The 22,737-nt window shown below is 46.0% G+C and overlaps 1 protein-coding gene across 3 annotated transcripts; it reads left to right on the forward strand.

Annotated features, from left to right (window-relative positions):
• The first annotated feature begins 3,396 nt into the window (after positions 1-3,396).
• CLDN34 (claudin 34) lies at positions 3,397-22,095 on the forward strand. 3 transcript variants are annotated; one of them, XM_066598646.1, is made up of 2 exons: positions 3,397-3,483; positions 20,903-22,095. In XM_066598646.1, exon 2 carries the CDS (start codon positions 20,963-20,965, stop codon positions 21,797-21,799), a length of 837 nt encoding a protein of 278 aa, XP_066454743.1. In that variant the 5' UTR covers positions 3,397-3,483; positions 20,903-20,962; the 3' UTR covers positions 21,800-22,095. The 3 variants fall into 3 exon arrangements, with proteins under 3 accessions (XP_066454743.1, XP_066454741.1, XP_066454742.1); XM_066598644.1 differs by lacking the exon at positions 3,397-3,483 and adding an exon at positions 9,764-9,992; XM_066598645.1 differs by lacking the exon at positions 3,397-3,483 and adding an exon at positions 20,037-20,129.
• Positions 22,096-22,737: the final 642 nt, after the last annotated feature.

Consider the following 22,737-nt stretch of genomic DNA (forward strand, 5'->3'; position numbering starts at 1 on the left):
TAAAAGTTGTTGGGGGGGGGGGCCCACTCTTGCCGCTATTGTGGCTTAATAGTGGGACCTGTGAACTTGAGATGCAGCCCAACATGTAGCCCCTCGCCTGCCCTATCCGTCACTGTGTCATTCCCATCACTTTCCTGAATTGCCCAGATTTTCACACATGAAAACCTTAGCGAGCATCGGCGAAATACAAAAATGTTCTGGTCGCCCATTGACTTCAATGGGGTTCGTTGTTCGAAACGAACCCTCGAGCATCACGGGAAGTTCGTTCCGAATAACGAACACCCGAACATTTTGGTGTTCGCTCATCTCTAATTTTAATTCCTTCATTGTTGAGTTTGATTTTTCCGGCATTGTTATCGGCTCTTCTCATGATCTTAGTTTTAGTGTAGGTCTGCTTTTTCATCTTCTTTTTAAAATTTTAGTATCAGTTGTTCAAGATCTTCCTGACTTTCTGCCAGTAAGGTTGTATCACCTGCATATCCGAGAATGTTGATGGTTTTTCAACCGATCTTGAATCCAATGTTGGATTCATCTAAATTGTTTTGCCTCAAGATCGCCTCTGCATACAGGCTGAGCAATGCAGGGGATAAGATGCAGCCTTGGCTTATGCCTTCCACTGATTCTCAGCCATTCTATGTTATCATTGGAGGTCTTGACTGTAGCCTCTTGGTTTGCATATAGTGACTGTATGTGTTGCCCCAGATGTCCCCGGATTCCAATTTGTCTTAGGCGGAGCCACAGCTTTTCATATTCAATGCAGCTGAAGGCTTTACTGTAATCGATAAAGCATATGTACACCTCCTTCTGGTCTTCTGGGGCTTTTCCCATACTCTATCGGAGATTTGCAATTTGGTCTGGGAGTTTCCGTTGCACTATCGCCATTATCTTAAAAAAGTCTAATCTGGTCAGTGATTTACTTGAATCAACACACTATATTAAGAGAGAATGTGTCACTATAACGGATCCCTAAAAGCTGATTAATGCACTTACATCAGTGCTCTGGCATTAAAAAGTTGGACATTTTCTCATGTGCCATTTTATTTTGCCTTCATGCTGTGTCAGTTTTAAGTCATTTTTCCAAAAAGTCTAGTGGAATGGAGTGTGAGCCAGTGCTGCCCTACAGTGATTTCACTGCTCCATTCAAGGGCAGGTAGGTGACTGAGAATTGGATTATACAGCTGTAATAGTTGCCAACTAATTACATATATACACAGTCATATAGTTAAACATGAAATAGTTGAGTCAATACATAGTGCACACACATGATGAACACATTATGTTGCGCCCTATCTGATGCTGAACTATATACAACTATTTGCTCAATGATGGGAATGTTTATAAAAAGGATAGTTTGTCATGCTCTAGGCTCTCTAAACAAGAAACCTAACTAGGCAAGATGCAGAAAACCAAAACATTTTCAGGATTTGTCTCAATAAAAGACTACTAAAAGCTGTTGGTATACATTTGGAAGAGAAAGTAAGGGTCCCTTTACATGGAGCAATTACTCATTGGAAAAAGTCGTCTGCTTTCAAACAATGTACAGATAATTGGTTAAAGGGGTTGTCCCGCGAAAGAAAGTGGGGTTCAGCACTTCTGTATGGCCATATTAATGCACTTTGTAATGTACATCGTGCATTAATTATGAGCCATACAGAAGTTATTCACTTACCTGCTCCGTTGCTAGCGTCCCCGTCGCCATGGTGCTGTCTAATTTCAGCATCTAATTGCCCGATTAGACGCGCTTGCGCAGTCCGGTCTTCTCCCTGGTGAATGGGGCCGCTCGTGCCGGAGAGCTGGTCCTCGTAGCTCCGCCCCGTCACGTGTGTCGATTCCAGCCAATCAGGAGGCTGGAATCGGCAATGGACCGCACAGAGCCCACGGTGCACCATGGGAGAAGACCCGCAGTGCATCGTGGGTGAAGATCCCGGCGGCCATCTTGGTAAGGTAAGTAAGAAGTCGCCGCAGCGCGGGGATTCGGGTAAGTACTAAACCTTTTTTTTTTTAAACCTAGCCCTTGGGTTTGTCTCGCGCCGAACAGGGGGCCTATTGAATAAAAAAAAAACCCGTTTCGGCGCGGGACAACCCCTTTAAATATTTTAGTCATTTTTTCATTATGTCCAAAAACTTGATGAAAGTCCACTGACTACTGCCAAAAGCTCATTTAATAATGCAAAATAACATGCAAACAGAATAAAAAATATACCTACAATGCAACGCGTTTCGGCATATCACAACATGTTGTTCCTGAAGCATTATCTTGCATGCTCCCTGCATCCTTCTTGGTTCCACTCAGGACGTGTCCTAACATTGGGTATGATGACCATCCTGTTGAGATTTGCCTATTCTCTAGTCCAAAAGGTTTGCTGTTTTTCTGAGTGTCTCCCAGACATTCCAGGAAAGTAGACAAGCATATAGCAAGACAATAATAGTGATTGCTGGAATTATACCATCATCTTGGCTCAGCGAAGAAAACTTGCACACAGACTATGGAGCAAGAATAATGTCCTATAAGCGGAAGAAAGAAATTAGATTTATGTGTACTACTTATAATCTCTTACAAGCATTTTAAATGAGCTTCATGGGGAAACTGTTCTATCGCAGTTTATTGCAAACTGAATATATAATGTACTATACATTACATGACAGTGAAGCTAGTAGCAGCCCAGCACTTGACTGCATTGTAACAGGTAGTACAAGCTGGTAAGGCTACAAGTAGATTTAGTTCCAGTTGTGGACATCCCAAGCACCATTTATGAAGGGGCTGGAGCATTAACCCTTTGCAATCCAATTTTTGATTCAGAGTTTCCTAGAGGGCTTTCTCTTTCTGCCATTATACAATGGCGCCATCTGCTGGTTAGAGCCAGTACTGCGGTATGGGAAATGCTGGAGAAGCCCCCTATAACAGAGTGGCCAGTAATATACAGTAAGATACCCTGCCGAACGTCTTCCGACATTGGAGCTGTACACCCTTCAATCAGAATGTCTTCAGACGTCAGACAGTGGATTGGAAAGGGTTAAAATATATATTTTTTAATTTAAATAGATTTAAAATTCAACACCGATTAATTTATTTCTATAATTGTATGGTGGTCGTAGCTCTACTTTTCTGATAACTGGCTCCAAAACCCCTTGTTAATAGGCACCAGGATTTTGGCAATAGATGCTAGAAAAGATCAAAGACTGTCGTTGAAGGAAGCAGAGGTCTAGAACATTGGGGCACCAAGTAAGAACGGTGTCACCAGAGGATGTGTGTTTCTGATATAGAAGATACTATTGTCTCTCCGGGCTGATGTCCTTCCTTAGAAGATATCACCATAGAAGCAGTTGCTTGTAAAACATTAACAGACATCTATGATAAAGCACACCTGACAAACTAGAAAGCCTGGTCTACTGATACCAGCCCCAACCAGGTAATCAGGTCACTCTACATCTGCACATGGCTTGTATGCCAGATGCCACTGACTAACCACCACCGCCATTTCTGTGAGTATGCAAGGTGTATTGTCTGACAATGTATGGGGTTAGTCAAAAAGACGGAGCTGATTTGGGAATTTGATTACAAACTACAAAAGACAGCTACACAATCCAGACATCACTGAAAAGAGGAAGGTTCAAGGTTTTTTATGACATACTAGTAAATTCCAATTTCTGACGCACCACAGAGTTGTTTCTTATTTTTTTCTACAGCTTATAGGAAAATGGCGACACCACTGGAGAAATCTTTTTGTGTGCTTGAGTTTGCTAAGTGTGAATCCATTGTGCAGTGTGAATTCCGGCATCAGTTATGAAAACAGCCGCCGCGTCACAAGCAAATTGAGTTGCATCGAAAATTAGTTGAACTTGGTTGCAAATGCATTCACACCTCAGGGAGCGGAAATTTTGCAGCCAATTTGGAATTTTCTGCAGTGGACATTTCACAGCATTTTCACGTGAATATACCCTAAGGCTTCTTTCCCATGAGCGTATATCGGCCGCCGATTTCACGTTCGGCCGATGTATTCTACCATCTGTGGCATTAAAGCTCCTGAACGGGCGCACAAATCTAACGTTTGTGCGCCCAATTACACACAGCATGGGCCCCGGAGCATATGTGCCGAAGTTACCATGCTGTCACCCCTTTCCCCTTCCCTCCCTCTCGCGAGCTCACATTTGCTCACCTCCTGCTTCTACCCCTGCCTCCTCCCATTGCTGGCTGTGGACAAGGCACGGGATGGGGCAGTGTTTAGCTCCGCCCCGCCCCCTCCCATTGCCAGGGGCAAGCGCGGAGGAGAGCAGACGGAGGGAGTTTAGCAGCCCTACTGCTAAACTCTCTGACTTCTCCGGCTGCTGTCATTGGCTCTCATAGAAGCCCATGCAGTGACCGACGTATTCCAGACCAAAAGATAGTTCCAGGACTATCTTTTGGGCCCGACGTAAAAACGCCCAACACTATATTAGTCGACTGGGAGCTTTTACGTCACGAGAATACAGCCATGTGATCTGATGCATTGGAATCCAATGTATCAGAACACAACATATATTGGCCGGACGTGAAAACGGTGTGCCGATATACGATCGTAGGAAAGAAGCCCAAAACTATAAATGAGACACCCAGCGCTGTGATGTGGCAGAAAATGGAGGCTACATGCACACGAATCTTAAGACGCACAAAATGCATACGAATATAAACTCCATTCTTTTGAAGATTGATTCACATGAATGATTTTTTCCTTCTGCGAGGTTAAAAATCGCAGCATGTTCTATCTTTTTACTTTTCCTCGGAAAGCCTCGCCCATTGTCTTCAATGGGACCTTTAACAGGAAGAACTGACGGAAGATTTGACAGGAGGTGATGCCCCCTGTAGCTGATTGGCTGCAGAGGTCGATGGGCCGCAGGTCCTGGCAGCCCACTAAAGTAATGCAGCTCCAGTGATTTCTGACAGGGATGGAGGGTTAGGATGAGGGCAAAGTTTAACAGTTAGTCTTACATACATAATATAAGCCTAACTGTACCCCTCACCCTAACCCTCCCTCCCTCCCTGGAACAAATGTTCGGGCGCTGCTTTGCCTCACACCACACAGGTCCCCATTTCCAACCCCGCCACAGTATATTCCCGCTGCCGCTGGCCCTGCGGCCGAAGCAGCCGGGAGAGCTGTGACTAGCATAGCCGCTGCTGTGCCATGCTCCTGCTCAGGGACCGCTGTGACTGCAGTACCCACTGCTGTGCCGTACTCCCGCTCACACAGCACGGCCACAGTACTGTAGACGTGCCTCCACCTGCGGCCACAGCGTCTGGGAGTCCCACTCCTGCAGCACTTGGATATATGCACGGCGCTTCCACTCCCACAGCGGGGCCAAGCAGGCAGCAGTGCAGTGGCAGGTGTCCCCGCAGACGTGCACCACTCTACGCTTCCTCTTCGTGTCCCCCTGCGGCCAAAGCAGGCAGCAGTGCTGTGAGTGGGTCGCACTCCTCCGGCAGCATGGCTCCCGATTTGGCTCCCCCACAATTATCCTTGGTTCCCCGTCTCGTAGCTACTTGAAGGACCTTAGCTTCTTGAGCCTATGGGGAGCTGGGGGTGTGATAGGGGTGTTACTAATGTCAAACCCCTAGCTTCTGGTGGCGTCAAGAAACACTAATACCCTAATGTCATATAAGACTTTTAGGCTGGGGTCACACAGGGCGGATTTGCCGCGGTTTTGCCGCAGCAGATCCGCCCGCGGCAAAACCGCCCGCGGCCGCTAAGCCCGGGATTAGCCAGCCATGTGGACGAGGTTTCTCAGAAATCTCGTCCACACTGGACGGCTAATCCGCTGCGGTAAATCCGGTTGAAACCGCGGCTGCGGCCGCCGCAGCCGCGGTTTCAAAAGAAGCAGCATGCTCATTCTTTTTTGCATTCCGCTGCGGCCGCGCTCTCCTCTATGGGAGCGCCGGCCGCAACGGAAGAGCAAGCGGCCGGACCGCTTCAAAGCCGCCGCGGCTTAAACCGCGGCGGCTCTGCCGGTGGAGATCTCGCGGTTTTTGCTGCGGCCAAACCGCGAGATTTCCGACGGCAATCCGCCCCGTGTGACCCTAGGCTAAACCTTCCTCTCTTCAGTGATGTGCGGATTGTGTCCCTTTTTTTTTGTAGTTTGTATGTAAATCCCCAAATCTGCTCCTTCTTTTTTAATAACCCTGTATAATAAACTGTGCACAATGACGTTTAATCTTAGGGCACTAGGAGGTTGAACTGTGTTTTTTTTTGCTGTTAATTTCCAAAAATTTGTGACAAAATTGTTTGGCACGGGTTTGAGAAACTCACGGCATAAGGCGCAATGAATTAGGATGCAATCTCTTATACAGTATTTGATGTAGAATTTTAAGCCAGAGGAGGTTCTAAAATGAAGGTAAAGTATAAAGAAAAGGGACTTATATGTTTCTTTATACTTTTGTATCCACTCTTTTTGAACTTCTCTAAAAACGCCACTTTTGATACCAGCCAGCCTTATGCTTATTAATTGTGTTTAACTAATTAAAAAAGATGCCCCAGAAATTGCATAAAAAACAGTATATGTGAATCTAGCTTAAGGCTGGATTCACACGAGTGTATGTGTTCTCGCGTACGTATTTGCGCTGCGTTTCTATGGAATGGGTGTTGCATGTACTGCGTGAGCATTAGTGTATTTTACTGTACTTTTTGTGTGTGCAAGCTGTGCACAATTGTGAGCAAAAAAAATCATGCACTGATGTCTCAGCCATGCAAATGGCCAATTAGTTTAATGAGTTCAAAATGTTCTCCTTTCTTGCGCAAATGCACAGGAAAATAGGCCATGCCACTTATTTTTTTGCGCAACTGCAATGTGCACACCAAATGCACATGTGAACAAACACATTGAAATCAATGGATTCTATTTTCTGATGAATGCGCGGTACATACGCTCATGTGAATCCGGCCTTAGGGTCCATTCACACTGTGTTTGCAGGATTTTCCAATGTGTACCTCCAACGGATGCCTCCGGGGTATGCCAGTGTATAGGCCTATGGTGACATACTTTGCCATATTGAAAAACTAGGACCATACAGTGTGTTTTATGAGGGATTCCACATGTATTCTGCATCAAATCTGCAGTGAACGTAATTTTGGCATAAAGTGTATACCAGCAGCTCTAATAGAAATTTGTGCTGTAGTCTATAGCTAGAAAAAAAAATAGCGTTACTTCTTGATGAGGATTCCTTGTCAGAAAATCCACAGCAGACTTGCCCCATGGAACTGGGCTAAATCTGTGTAATGATCCATGCAGATTTCTAAAGTGCATTTCCACTGAAAGCCGTCATTGGAAGACTCCAACATGGATCACCGTGTGAATATAGCCTAAGCTATTATATGTTATTCAAAGATGAGAAACCATTCAGTTACAGACCTTGCTGTTGTCGTGGCTGGTGGGATCACGACGCAGATTCAGAATATGATGCAGTAGAAGGAGTTACAAGAATATGCAATGTTTATTTACAAACAAAGGAATTAAAGTGAGTAATGTTATAATAACAACAGGTAAACAATGTAACTTCTAGGCCCAATGTCCACATGCGGATTTTAATTATAAAATCTGCACTTCTCCTTCTGCACAGATCCGCAGCTCTAGAAGCCCACAGGAATGCATTATCATCCGTAGGGCTATTTAAAGCATGCAGATGTGATTTTTTTTTTTTTTCCCCCGGCGCATGGATCACATGCGCGGGAAGAAATCACAGCATGCTCCATTTTGCCTGCGGATCCCGCGAGACCGCTTCCATTGAAGTCAATGGAAGCCGCTCTATCTGCGGCACAGCCACAGCTGTCATTGTGGCTGTGCCACGGACCCGTGGGAAAGCAGGACATTAAAAAAAAAAAAAGCATTGCACATGCGTCCGGCACGTCCGGATGCATCCGCATGCTGAAGAAAGAAGATCCGGCCAGCACAGAGGAGATCCACACTGGAGTCGGAGAGGTAAGAAAACCTTTTTTTCTCCCAATGTCCGCGGGCACAGCTGGTCCCATGGACATGAGGCCTTACACTTCACTTTGTGATTGATACCCCAGTCAGTCACTTAGAAAAGCAGGCTTCTTATACCTGGGTGAACCCAGGTTCAAGCACTTGAAACGTGCATAGAGACCAGTGACCATAATGCTAAAACCATTTTCACACGGCCAAGAAAATCACGCAGGATTTGTGAGTTGTGAGACGCACAAGTCTCACAAGAATAAGAACCCCTTTCTTTTGAATATAGATTTTTTTCCCCCGCACCGCATTGCACCACGATGCATGAAACAAATCCCGGCACATTCTATCTTTGGGCGTGCCCTCGCATCACATCACCCATTGTCTTCAATGGGGGGGCGGCAGCATCGCACCATGTTCTAGGTGCACGCGATGCAATGCAAGGTTTCCCCATTTTGAGATAAAAATGCCTTGTATCTGCAGGGAAATCGCATGTTGGCGAGCACAATATTGGGCCGATATCACATTCAACCATGTGAAGTTAGCCTAACTCTATCTCCTGCAGCATGCCTGCATACAGCATGACTGAGACCCTTTCTGATTTGCACACATACAGTAAATGTTGGAGCGGGCCAGCCCCACTTACAGTTCTGTTACAGTTTACTTACTGCTGCTTCCACTGACCAAGCCTGCCTTAGGTCACAAATGCAACTCCACCGCATCATTCCTGTTGGTTCCTTTTTGCAGTCCAGCTGCCCCTCTAGATTTAGGTGGTAATGTGTCTGAGTCCTTTCTCGTCACCACCAGCAACTTTTGGTTTTGTCTGTACAGTATCCAAGGTGCTCTCAACAGACTCACAACCAGGGGTCAAAGCTCCGGCTGCCCTTGCATTCTCTCTTCAGCAGCAGCTCCTTTGCAGACTGTTGCACCTCTTCTGGCAGTGCTCCCTGTAGCTCCTCTGCTCACTAGTACAGTCTATGCGCTCTCCCTGTGCCACAGCAGAAATTTCCTTTTATCTGTAATGCATTAGCCAATCAGTCCACTGGGCATGCTAACTTTCACTGCACGTAGCAATTTGATTAGAGATTAGTGAGCATACTCACTAAGGACAATTACTCGATCGAGCATTGTCCTTAGCATGTATCTCCCCGCTCTGAGGAAAAGGTTCGGCTGCTGGCGCGGGTGACAGGTGAGTTGCGGCAGTGAGCAGGGGGGAGAGAGGGAGAGAGGGAGAGAGAGATCTCCCAGCTCTCCCCCGCCGCTCCCCACCCGCCGCCGGCAGCCGAATATTTTTTTCAGAGCGGGCAGGTACTCGCTAAGGGCAATGCTCGATCGAATAATTGCCCTTAGCGAGTATGCTTGCTCATCTCTAAATTTGATGCAATATTCGGTGCTCCATTTTCTGCGGATTCCGCACAGATGACTTCAATTGTGGCCACGGATTCCACAAGAAAGGAGGAGTTTAAAAAAATCTGTACTGCCCATGTCTGACGGCGAACAACGCAGACCATCCGCAGTACAGAAAAGAAATAGAAGACACAGTTATGCGCAGATGCCAGCTGGGCACAGGGTCCGATTCTGCTGTGGGCTCCCGCATGCAGAATCCATCATGCCCGTGTGCATTAGGCCTTAGGGTAGCCCCTTGGGATGAGTAGATAGATCAACATGATCAATACTTTTTATTATTTCCAAAACATATGAATACTGTGATGAACCTCAGTGGAAGATATCACACAAGCCATGTTACAAAAGACTCATTCACGCTGACCTACATTACTACTCCAGTCTTGCAGACAAGCGAGGAGGTTCCTTGATGATATCTCGGTAGGTGGGTGGCTCTGCACTGCAAGCACACAACGCTCTATAATGGAACTGATTTGTTAGACTCTATTTTTGAAAATGTCTGACAGAACCAAATCAAAGGGGAACAAAATCTGCCTGAGAACACTTTACTGCCGGAAGGACAGTTTAATGAGCTACTTACGTCAGTGGCCAGAGATACGGTACCTACAGTAATACGGGTGAATCCATGCTAAAGTTCAGGAATCCAGACTAAGGTAAGGCTGCTCCGCACGATCACTGTATGCATTTTCTTTTTGAGGAGTAAAAAACATTTTGAGAGAATTTCGTTGCCAAGAATAAGCCAGGGTCAACAATATATCCGTGTATACTAAGGTTAACCCCTTCATGACCAGGGGATGTTGTGGCTTTCACAGCCACATACTAGTTGTCTTACTTTCCTTGTTTTATGCTGGTTTATATGTTTTTGGATTGATTGGGTATTTGTCTTCTTACGTCTTTGGTGACAGAAAAGTCTTTTTTTTCATGGACATTTTTATACAAAAATATAGTCTGATATCTGTTAATACGATGGATACCACTGACGCCCCACATAGGCCACTGATTTATAATGGGGTCTACAGGGTAGCGTCAAGGTTCCCGTCATTTTGATGGGAAGAATACTACTGCAAAGATAATAGTAATAAAATGCACTTACTGTTATAATCCTGGCTCCGGTGCTGATTGCTCAAGGCGATATGTACATATGAAAACAGTGTGGCTGCTGGTAAACCTCATCCATATGATGTCAAACATTGTGTGGTTACATTACTCATGGGCTTCATGCTCACGTCGGCACGCTCCAAGAGCAATATAAGTAGTAATGAGCACATGTGCAAACAGTGTGACACCTGAACCCAGTGGTGTAGCTATAGGGGGTCGCAATTGTCACCTGGCCCTTGAACATAAGGGGCCCAAAGGGCCTCTGCATTGTGGTAATGATTATTGCAACTAACCCTGATCGTGATTTCATACGCAGATGTTACTTTCATTTCTACAGGAAGACTCAGGGGACCCAGCACATCTCATTGTATAACATAGCTCAACTCTTTTCCCCGACTCTTGCGCTTCTTGTATAGAGACGGGATGGAAGTCGGGGTAGAAGCTGAGCTCTATGTACTGGCATTGGTGATGTTGCTGATGATCAGGACTTGGCTGCAGCTTTATGACCACCCCAAGTGCAACCAGCAGTGCCCATCTGCCTGGCACACCAGGTGGAGAACCCAGAGCTGATCGCTGGGACCAGCGAGAGATGGAGGAGATTGAGTGGGAATATTTACATGTGAGCACCAAACCCACCACTCTAAACTACATAGTCATACTATGAAGCCTGTGCCCCCTCCCGTATAATGTGAGCCCCCTGTGTATCACTCCGATATACTACATTATATAGACCCCCTTCTATATAATGTACTCTGCCCCCCTGTGCAACCGATCCTATGAACTATGACCTGATGTGCAGCCCACTCCTATATACTATATAATATAGTCATAATATATAGCAGTGTTGGGCTATAATATATAGGAGGGGAAACATAGGGGTCATACTGTGGTTTATAGCAGTGGGATATGGGGTATACAGAAGTGAACACATGAGGGTCAAACCATAGTATATAGGAGTGGGACATTGAGGGGTCATGGTATATTAAAGTGGGACCACAGGTAGGGTCCTAGGATACAGGAGGGTGGGTATGGGGGCCACAGTATATAAAGAGGTGACACAGGGACTTCTTAGTCTATAGGAGGGGATATAAGGGTTCATAGTACAGTGGATATAAGAAGTCTACACACTCCTGTGAAAACATCATGTTTTTTCGTCATGTTAAAAAAATTTGTCAAAGACGAATCATTTCAGATTTATTTTCACTTTCAGTGTGAGCCGTTATCTGTACAATTCCATTGAAAAACAAACTGAAATATTTGGGGTGGAAAAAAAATAATGTGGTTGCATAAATATACACACCCTAAAACTAATACTTTGTTGATGTGCCCTTTATATGGTAGGTGTCTATCAGCATGGTACATCTTGACTTGGCAATCTTTGCCCACTCTTCCTTGCAAAAGCGCTCCAAATCTGTCAGGGCATATTGTGTGTAAGACTCTCTGCAGGTCAACCCACAGATCTTCAATGGCCTTCAAGTCTGGGCTCTGGCTGGGCCTTTCCAAAATGTTGATTTTCTTCTGGCAAAGCCATTTTTATTTATTTGGTGATATGCTTTTGTTGAAGTAATCACTGAATTTAGGTGATACTCAAAGGTATCATAGCCTTATCAATCAGGTATGCCTAATTGTACATACAATGCATCGCTGAAGAAGACACACTTGAAATGCCATCTTGTCTGTTTCATATGTACTCTTCTCCGAGGCATCTATGATACTTCTTGAGTATCACCTAAAGTAAATGATTGGTCCAACATTTTAGGTGGTTGTTGTGCTGAAAGGTGAAATTCCTCTTCATCTTCAGCTTTTTAGTAGAGGCCTGAAGGCTTTGTGCCAAAATGGACTGATATTTGGAACTACAGCGTCCGAAGAGCGGGCCCACAGCCGAGGACACAGCGGGGTAGAGAAAGGACTTGTCACGGGGCTCTACTATCTCCTCCCCTGGTGGGAGTTTGGAACCTGACCAAGGTACTGCTGGGGGAGATCACAGGGGTTATAACCGGAGGTCACTCGTTGCGCCACCGTTTCATCCTCTGCGGCAGATCTCCCAGATGTAATAAAGTAGTCCACACACAGGGTATTTTCTGAATGAGAACCAGGAACGGTCGATTTTGTTCATTTACTTCAACACTTGAACTTATATGCAAATAAAACAGCCTTTGTACAGTAGCCAATTATCGTGGTGCAGCAGAGAGGATTCTCGGGGCATTTGTATAATCCACAGTCTAAGTTATCTGTGAGATTTCTCCCCCGGCAAACTCTCTCTCTCCTGTCATACACTCACATTCCTCTCGCTTAGTAGCGGTTTTCCATTCCTCCGGATGCATGCTGTGCCGGTGCTGCACACCCACGCATTTTCATCATGTCCAGGCTTACACTCTCTTTACACATGGAATCCATAAGCAGTCTCTTTGCGGGGCCAGGGCCTGGCGGGAACAGCAGACCACCTCTCTGACTCTTCCATCACTCCGGCATTTGCTAACTCTCACAGACGCTCGCTGACTCCCCTGCTTTGCATTCAGCAAACACAGATATACCACAACGTCACATGATACATACAAAACGATACATTTTCAGACAGGACAGAACATACCAGACATTAACCCATTCAGTCCTGCAGCCATGCAATACACATAAATCAAATGCACTCCACAGACAAGACATTGACACGAGGCAGACATATAACATTATGGAGGGGCCCTATTAACTTTGGGCCACTACAGAACTGTTCATAATTCTCTCCACCTTGACTAAAGCCCCAGTTCCAGCAGCAGAAAAACAGCCCAAAGCATAATGCTGCCTCCACCATGTTCACTGTGTGTCTGGTGTTCTTTTTGTGATGCACAGTATTTCCTTTGCTCCAATTATGCCTTTTGGAATAATGGCCAAAAAGTTTCACCTAGATTTCATCCGACCATAACACATTCTCCCACATACTTTTGACTGACTAGATACAGGTTTTGGTAAAACATAGCCAGGCTTGGATGGTTTCCTTTGTTAGAAAAGTTTTCCGCCTTGCCCCTCTACCCCACAGCCCAATCATATGAAAAATATGGGAGATGGTTGTCACAGGGTTTACACAACCAGTACTTGTAAGACATTCCTGCAGCTCCTTTACTGCTGCTGTAGGTCTCTTGGCAGCCTCCTGGACCAATTGTCTCCTGGTCTTTTAATCAATTTTGAGGGGCATTCAGTTCTTAGTAATGTCACTGTTGTGCAATATTTCATCTACTTCTTGATTACTGAATTCAGTGTTCCATGGTATATGTAATGCCCTGGTGTAGGGGTATTATCCAGTCAGATTATGGTGATATTATTTAGTCATGGTATGCTGCGCCAAAGGGGCCCAAGCTGAATTTTTGCACTTAGGCCCATGAGCCCTTAGTGCAGTTTAACCCCTTCCCGCTCCAGGACGTACCGTTACGTCCTGGGAGCCTGGTACTTCCTGCAACAGGACGTACCGGTACGTCCTGGGGATAGCGCAGGATCACATAAGATCCTGCGCTATCCCGCAGCGGGAGCCGGCTGTCACTCACAGCCGGCGTCCCGCTGCAACAGCGGGGGGGCATCAGAGATGCGCCGCCCCGCTGTTAACCCCTTCCCTGCCGCAATCTAAGTAGATCGCGGCAGGGAAAGAGTTCACAGAGGGATCGCGATCCCTCTGTGTCTCCGGCCGGCTTTCGCGATGTCATCGCGAGAGCCCGGCCTGTCGCCATGGCAACAGGACGCCAGACACTGGTGTCCTGTATTGCCTGTGCCTATAATCGCTGTATAGGCGATAAGGCATGGGAGAGCAGTAGCTCTGCCATGCCTTATCACAGCGATCATAGGCATACTGCTGCAAGTCCCTCAGAGGGACTCAAATAGTGTAAAAAAAAAGAAAAGAAAAATGTAAAAAAAATGTAAAAAAACCCCTTTTTTTATGCTTTTTCTAATATTAGCATAAAAAAAGGGGAAAAAAATGAAAACCCCACATATTTGGTATTGACGCGTCTGTAACGACGTGTACAAAAAGTTGAACACACTTTTCATTTTGTACGACAAAAAGCGTTAAAAAAAAAGCTAAAAAACAGAGGCAAAATGCAAATTTTTAGCATTTTGCCTCCCAAAAAGTGCAATAAAAGTGATCAAAAAAGCCGTACATTCACCAAAATGGTACCAATAAAAACTACAGCTCGTCTCACAAAAAATAAGCCCTCATAGAGCTCCGTACATAAAAAAAAAAAGTTACAGGACATTGAATGCAGCTATAGAGAAAAAAAAAAAGATTTCCAAAAAAAGGGTGTTTTATTGCAAAAAAGTGTAAAAACCTAAAAAAATATAACAATTTTGGTATCGTTGTAACCGTACCGACCCGCAGAAAAAATTTTGTGTGTCATTTATGCTGCATGATTAACGCTGTAAAAAAAAGAAAAAGAAATCTATGGCAGAATTGATGCGGTTTATCTCCATGTTATCATTAAAAATTTTTTTTTTAATTTTACGATATTGTCTACGTACCCAAAAGTGGCACCGATAAAAACTACAGCTCGCCCGCAAAAAACAAGCCCTTATACGGCCGCGTCCATGGAAAAATAAAAAAGTTATGGCTTTTGAAAAATGGAGATGGAAAAATACGAAAAAATCACTTGGTCCTCAACGCCAAAATAGGCCATGTCATTAAGGGGTTAAAGGGATTGGCTATTTTATTAACAGATAACAGTAATACAATACATTAACTGATATCACCTATATTACAATTTTGCCTGCCAATACAATTTGATAATATCTGCTGCTGTATCTAACAGTTTTAGTTGCTAGTAAACCTCATCCATATGTTATGCAGTCATTTGAACGCAATATCCATAGGTTCAGGCGTGGACCTATGGATATTGCATTCACATAAAGTAACGCTTTACAAAAGTGTTCAAAAGTATTGGCACCCCTGTGTAACATACCAAATCTAATTCTTTAACTTTCTGATGTCGTACAAACAAAATTTGGGATGATCATTCTTTAAGTTCTAAATAGGAAAAGTAAAGGGGTCACAACTTGAAAATTTAATGCAAAGTGCAAACGTATTGGCGCCCCTGTGTAATGTACCAAATCCGATTCTCTAACGTCCCGATGTCGTACAAACATGAAATTTGGCAGGAGCATTCTTTAGGTCCTAAATAGGAAAAGCAAAGGGGTCACAAATTGATTATTCAATGCTAATTGCAAAAGTAAGTGCACCCCTATGTAATGTAACTTATCAGTGTCATACAAGCATGAAATTTGGCACAAGCATTCTTTAGGTCCTAAATGATGAGGGTGGGAGGGGTGGCACATTCTGTAGAGGGACATTGGTACATGCAGCCTGAGGAGAATCTAACGCTCCTCTATGTGTATACATATTTTATTCCTTGGTTACTCTAAAGTAACCTTCACTTCATAAAATTTTCTGTGTAAACAACACATAAACACCTTTATCAAATTAACTTGTGCGAAGCCGGGCATATCAGCTAGTATTTAATATGATCACAAATCTATGTATATAAAGGTGAAAGCCCTCACTCACTGATTTACTGACTGACTTGCCACTAATTCTCTAACTTCCTGATGTCGTAAAAACATGAAATTTGGCAGGAGCATTATTTAGGTCCTAAATAGGAAAAGTAAAGGGGTCACAACTCAAAAATTCAATGCAAAGTGCAAAAGTATTGGCACCCCTGTGTAATGTACCAAATCTAATTCTCTAACTTCCCGGTGTCGTACAAACATGAAATTTGGTAACTTCTCAGTGTCTTACAAGCATGAAATTTGGCACAAGCATTCTTTAGGTCCTAAATGAGGAGAGTGGGAGGGGTGGCACATTCTTCAGAGGGACAACGGTACATGCAGCCTGAGGAGAATCTAACGCTCCTCTATGTGTATACATATTTTATTCCTCGGTTACTCTACAGTAACCTTGACTTCATAAAATTTTCCATTCAAACAACATGTAAACACCTGTATCAAATTAACTCGGGCGAGGCCGAGTATATCAGCTAGTATTTAATATGATCACATAGACAATTTGAGTATTAGGTAATTATCAATATGATTGTATCTGTTTCTAGTGTAGTGGCCCAGTACATCATCCTGGTCCCCTCCATAAATGTCATACATGTATGTCTTATGTTGATGCACTGTGCAAAACTGTCCTGTCATTTCCAGTGTGTGTTGCACAGCTGTAGCTCTAGAAGGGTTAAATGTTTAATAAAATCAAAGTCTGCATGTAAATGTATCAAGTTTGTCATGTCATGTGGTATGAGAGAGGGTATAAATAGGAGTGAGTGACAGCAGGTAAGTGTCCATGTCTTCAGGAGAGTTGCTTCAGTCTTCGTGTGCTGAAGCATGGAAGAGGAGGAGAGATTTCCCATGCTGTTTGTGTTCTGGATATGAGTGGAGTAGACCCCCAAGAGTAAGAGAGGGCAATTGTAAGTAACTGCTTCTTCTGACAAGGCCAGTGCAGAGGTACTACTTCTCTGTCTAATTTTCCTACACGGCCGTCCAGAGCCAGGATCACCGCATAGAGGTACAGCCTTTATATGTCCCACCCAAGCGCCTCCAAGGCTGGGTGACTTCAAGCTAACAACTGCTGTCAGAGTGTCTGTGGACTGACCCTACCCCCTTTCCTGCTCCGGAGTGTTCCCCTTCAGGAGCGGTTCCTGGCAGATAACATACACTGCAGGACCGGTGTCATCCTGAGTTTCCTCCCTGACCTCAGATCTGTTGTCTAGCCTGCACTGTAAAGACTTTAAGTGAACTGCCTTGTATCATCTGTTTTGCAAGTTTCTAAAGTAAAGTTTATACCGTATTTGTCACCGTGACAGAAAGGAAAACCCTGTGTGTCAACAAGCCTATCACCGAGGGAATCACTAAAATATAACTTTTATTAGGTAAAGATAAAAATAAAAATGTATAAAAGGCGTGGACTCTTATTCCAGTTACACTCCTACTGGACAAGTAGATATTCTAACAGTAGTAAGTCCATATAAGTATATACCAGATGATGCGCTAAGTTCTAACTCCACAACCACAATGACCCCATCTATATTGTTGGTGCATGGGTCGAGATATATATTATGGTTGTGTACAGCTCCATGTGTATAAATGGCCACAAGGGCTAACAAAGCACAATGTAGGTTATATTTTTTGTATTTATACGTTGGAGCCGATAAATGGGTAAAGGCCAGAATAATAAATGTAACCCCCGTCTGGCAGAGTATTGAGGCATATATTAATGCCCAGGAAATATAGCATCAATCAGGTATATACTATGTGGTATATCCCCTATTATGGTGGATAATACCCTGATGCGATAACCGCGGGGACGGCTCCCGTGGGCTTCTATTGAAGACCTAAAATAGGAATTTAAAAGAATTAACTCACCCGCAGCGGACCGGGAAGGTCTTCTCTTCCTCACGGCCGGATCTTTCTTGCTTCGGCTCGGCGGATGTGACGAGTTCATCCGCCGGCCGAAAAAGAAGATCCGGCCGTGAAGAAGAGAAGACCCTCCCGACCGCTGCGGGTGAGTTAATTCTTTTAAATTCCTATTTTAAGCTCTCATGTCCGCGGGGCAGGAGGGACCAGCTGCAAATTCTCCATGGAGAATCCGTAGCGGGCCTGATTTTCCCCGTGGACATGATGGATAAACATAATGCATGATCTTATAGCGAGCTTCCGAACCTACACAGGGTTCTTCTTCAGGCACAATGAAATGGATCCGAAGAGGCATGCATATATATATATATATATATATATATATATATATATTACACACATACTTATGACAAGGCACAGACATGGTGGGATTAATTTGCACTTTAAAAAAATACCAGAACAGAATGAGTAGAGAAATAAATAAATACTTAAAGGGGTGGTCTCGCGAAACCAAGTGGGGTTATACACTTCCGTATGGCCATATTAATGCACTTTGTAATGTACATTGTGCATTAAATATGAGCCATACAGAAGTTATTCCACTTACCTGCTCCGTTGCTAGCGTCCTCGTCTCCATGGTTCCGTCTAAATTCGCTGGCAGCTTGCTTTTTTAGACGCGCTTGCGCAGTCCGGTCTTCTCCATTCAGCACGAGCCGCTTCAGTGTGCTCCCCGCTACAGCTCTTCTGCGCATGCGCAGACGAGCTGTCACTGCTCGGGAGCGCGCTGAAGCGGCCATTCTGCACCATCCTCTGTTAGAGGAAGGTGCAGAAACTGGAGCTGCCCAGCGGAGAAGACCAGCCCAGCCCAGCAGCCCCGAGAAGCCTCCCAGGTAAGTGATGGGTCGGGGGGGGCTGCCGCTGCGCCGGGCTGCGCCGGGGGGGGCTGCCGCTGCGCCGGGCTGCGCCGGGGGGGGCTGCCGCTGCGCCGGGCTGCGCCGGGGGGGGCTGTCGCTAGGCCGGGGGGGGCTAGCGCTAGGCCGGGGGGGCTGTCGCTGCGATGGGGGGGGCTGTCGCTAGGCCGGGGGGGCTGTCGCTAGGCCGGGGGAGCTGTCGCTAGGCCGGGGGGAGCTGTCGCTAGGCCGGGGGGGGCTGTCGCTAGGCCGGGGGGGGCTGTCGCTAGGCCGGGGGGGGCTGTCGCTAGGCCGGGGGAGCTGTCGCTAGGCCGGGGGAGCTGTCGCTAGGCCGGGGGGGGCTGTCGCTAGGCCGGGGGGGGCTGTCGCTAGGCCGGGGGGGCTGTCGCTAGGCCGGGGGGGCTGTCGCTAGGCCGGGGGGGCTGTCGCTAGGCCGGGGGAGCTGTCGCTAGGCCGGGGGGGGCTGTCGCTAGGCCGGGGGGGGCTGTCGCTAGGCCGGGGGGGGCTGTCGCTAGGCCGGGGGGGGCTGTCGCTAGGCCGGGGGGGGCTGTCGCTAGGCCGGGGGGGCTGTCGCTAGGCCGGGGGAGCTGTCGCTAGGCCGGGGGGGGCTGTCGCTAGGCCGGGGGAGCTAGCGCTAGGCCGGGGGGGCTGTCGCTGCGATGGGGGGGGCTGTCGCTAGGCCGGGGGGGCTGTCGCTGCGCCGGGGGAGCTAGCGCTAGGCCGGGGGGGCTGTCGCTGCGCCGGGGGAGCTAGCGCTAGGCCGGGGGGGCTGTCGCTGCGAGGGGGGGGGCTGTCGCTAGGCCGGGGGGGCTGTCGCTGCGCCGGGGGAACTAGCGCTGGGGAGCCGGGGGCTAGCGCCGGTTACCTGCTGTCTGGTCGGCGGCTGCGGGGCGTCTGGTCGGCGGCTGCGATGCGTCCGGTTGCCATGGAGACACAGCTGGCGGCGTCTCGGGAGCGCGCACGTCGGGCTGCAGCGAGCGACTGGGAAAGAGCCGGCGGCCATCTTGAGGAAACTTTTATAACTTGCTGAAACGCTGGAACGGTAAGTACGAACCAGCTAGAAATGTCATTTACAGGGGGGCTTAGTTATGTGTACTTAATGGGGGGGACTGGGCAAAAAAAAAAATTAACTGCTTCCTCGAGACATCTCCTTTAAATAGTCGATTGATAAAGATGTGAAAGTTTTAAACAAGGGGATCTGATGGATGAGTTGTAGCATGACCCATTTCCCTGCAGTTAACAACATAGCTAATCTTGTATGTACATGCCACGGGCTGTAACGCTGATCCTATGGCAGCTCCCTGGCAACCACAAATATCAGTTGTGTCTGTGTTGTGTGAAGACAACTACAAGTGAATTACAAATGAAAGCTACGACTAAGGCCGGCTTCACACAAGCGTAAGTGTATTTGTACATGTCTTAGCGTAGCATTTTAGCGAAACGGACAAAGCATTTTTGGGCACTAATCGGCGTATTTTACATTTGTGCACCGTAAACAAAGACACACTGATTGAACTGGTTAACTAGTCCTAAGAGGTGTTCTCTTTCCTGCTCAATTACAGTGTTTCACACATTTCCATGCATATTGTGTGTGCATTTACTCATCCCCATTGACTTCTATGGGGGTCTTTGGTGCGCAAATGCACAGAAAAATGTAGCATGTGCCGAAATGCATGTGTAAAATATGTGTATAAATGAACCCATTAAAGTCAATGGTTTCTATTTTATGTGTATTGCGCCCACAAATACACCTGTGTGAAGCCGGCATAAGGGTACTTTTACATTCGCACGAGCGAACAATGTCAGAATTTGCTCACGCAGCCTGTTTATACAAACAGATAAATTGTTTGCACGCCAATTATTCAGTCATTCACTGTACCAATGAATGAGAATGACTGAATGATCGGTATTTAAACCAAACGATTAGTGAATGAGACAACTCTGATTTTCATGCTTACATGAAATGAATTATGAACGATAAGCAAACAAATTATCGTTCGATCATTGGCCACTTTATACTGAATGGTTGAAGCTCAAATTCGAATGATCCAGCAAGGTCCAAACGCATCTTTACAAATAGGTTGACCACCTATTGCAAAAAGTTGGCTCATTCTTTCAAACTCTTAATCAAAACTCATCAACTCTAATGTTATTTCTATTTTATTCTCCAGTGAGTGGATATAGATGACTGCGACAAGTGCTTGCAGAACAAAGAGGCTGCTGAAGAGGTCATGCCCTACCTGGCCCACACTGGAAATCTTCAAGTGGCAGGATTTGCTATTTTGATGGTGGGTTGGATTTTGGGGACTATTTCCACCGGACTCGTGCAATGGAGAGTGTGGCACGTAGCGAACACCACCCTCATTACTTCTGGAATTGCTTGGATCGGAATCTGGAGGACTTGCTTCTTCAGTCACGTCTTGGTGTCCCCCAACCTAAAGATCATGTATTGCCAACCTTTCAGTGTGACAGACTCATTCGTTCCAAGGGAAATATTCGTGGCACAAGGACTTATGCTGGTGGCGATCATTCTTGGGGCAGTTGGGATGACCGTATGTTTCTTTGGACTAAAAAAGGTATATCAAGCACCAAGTGATGCATCAGTGATACCTCTTTGGTTTACGGCTGGAGGGATCTTAATCCTACTTTCCAGTATTTCCATCATTATTCCTGTAGCCTGGAACATGCATTCAGTTGTCAACAATTTCAGTATCTCTTTTCCAAGTACGTTCAACATGCCATCCAGTCCTGAAACACAGAACGTTGGAGCTGCGATTTCAGTGGGAGTCGTCGCTGCTATTTTCCTTCTTACAAGTGGGATCTTCTTCCTTTGTTACAGATTGCCCAAGGAATTTGATCATAGAGTATATCCTATGGACGAGGAGGATTCTGTATTCTCCGACAGCATGAGCATGGGCTCAGGATTGAGTGGGTACTCCAGGAGTTTTATCTCCTCAAATCTTTCTTCAAGAGCAACATTAAACTGTGATGGAATTAAGAATGATGCCTTTATCTACGACGTAGACGACAATATAGACACGAGATTTCATAATGGTGCAAAAGTGTGAATGTAACTGTAGCAACCAATTACAGCAACTGGTTTTATTTGCCCAGTGAATTCCTGTATGTTGCTATGGGCAACAATAACACTTATTATTTGCACTATTTTATGCATGTGGAATAAATTCAGGTAGACATTTCTGAAGGGACAAAAGTGGAGGAGATGCAACTGCATTCATTTTATAGAAACTGGTATGAATTAACAGTTTGTATGCATGAAGCTCTGATCCTAAAAAACGCATTGATTGTAATACTATAAGCATAATTTAGGCAATGACTGTACTATATAGTGTGTTATTGAGTTCTTTACTAGAGATGAGCGAACACCAAAATGTTCGGGTGTTCGTTATTCGGAACGAACTTCCCGTGATGCTCGAGGGTTCGTTTCGAACAACGAACCCCATTGAAGTCAATGGGCGACCAGAACATTTTTGTATTTCGCCGATGCTCGCTAAGGTTTTCATGTGTGAAAATCTGGGCAATTCAGGAAAGTGATGGGAATGACACAGTGACGGATAGGGCAGGCGAGGGGCTACGTGTTGGGCTGCATCTCAAGTTCACAGGTCCCACTATTAAGCCACAATAGCGGCAAGAGTGGGCCCCCCCCCCTCCCAACAACTTTTACTTCTGAAAAGCCCTCATTAGCATGGCATACCTTTGCTAAGCACCACACTACCTCCAACAAAGCACAATCACTGCCTGCATGACACTCCACTGACACTTCTCCTGGGTTACATGCTGCCCAACCGCCCCCCCTCCCCCCCCCCCACAGCGCACACCAAAGTGTCCCTGGGCAGCCTTCAGCTGCCCTCATGCCACACCACGCTCATGTCTATTTAGAATTGCGTCTGCCATGACGAGGGACCGCAGGCACACACTGCAGAGGTTGGCACGGCTAGGCAGCGACCCTCTTTAAAAGTGGCGGAGCGATAGCCCACAATGCTGT

The sequence above is a fragment of the Eleutherodactylus coqui genome, chromosome 4, assembly GCF_035609145.1.
Source record: "Eleutherodactylus coqui strain aEleCoq1 chromosome 4, aEleCoq1.hap1, whole genome shotgun sequence".
NCBI lineage: Eukaryota > Metazoa > Chordata > Amphibia > Anura > Eleutherodactylidae > Eleutherodactylus > Eleutherodactylus coqui.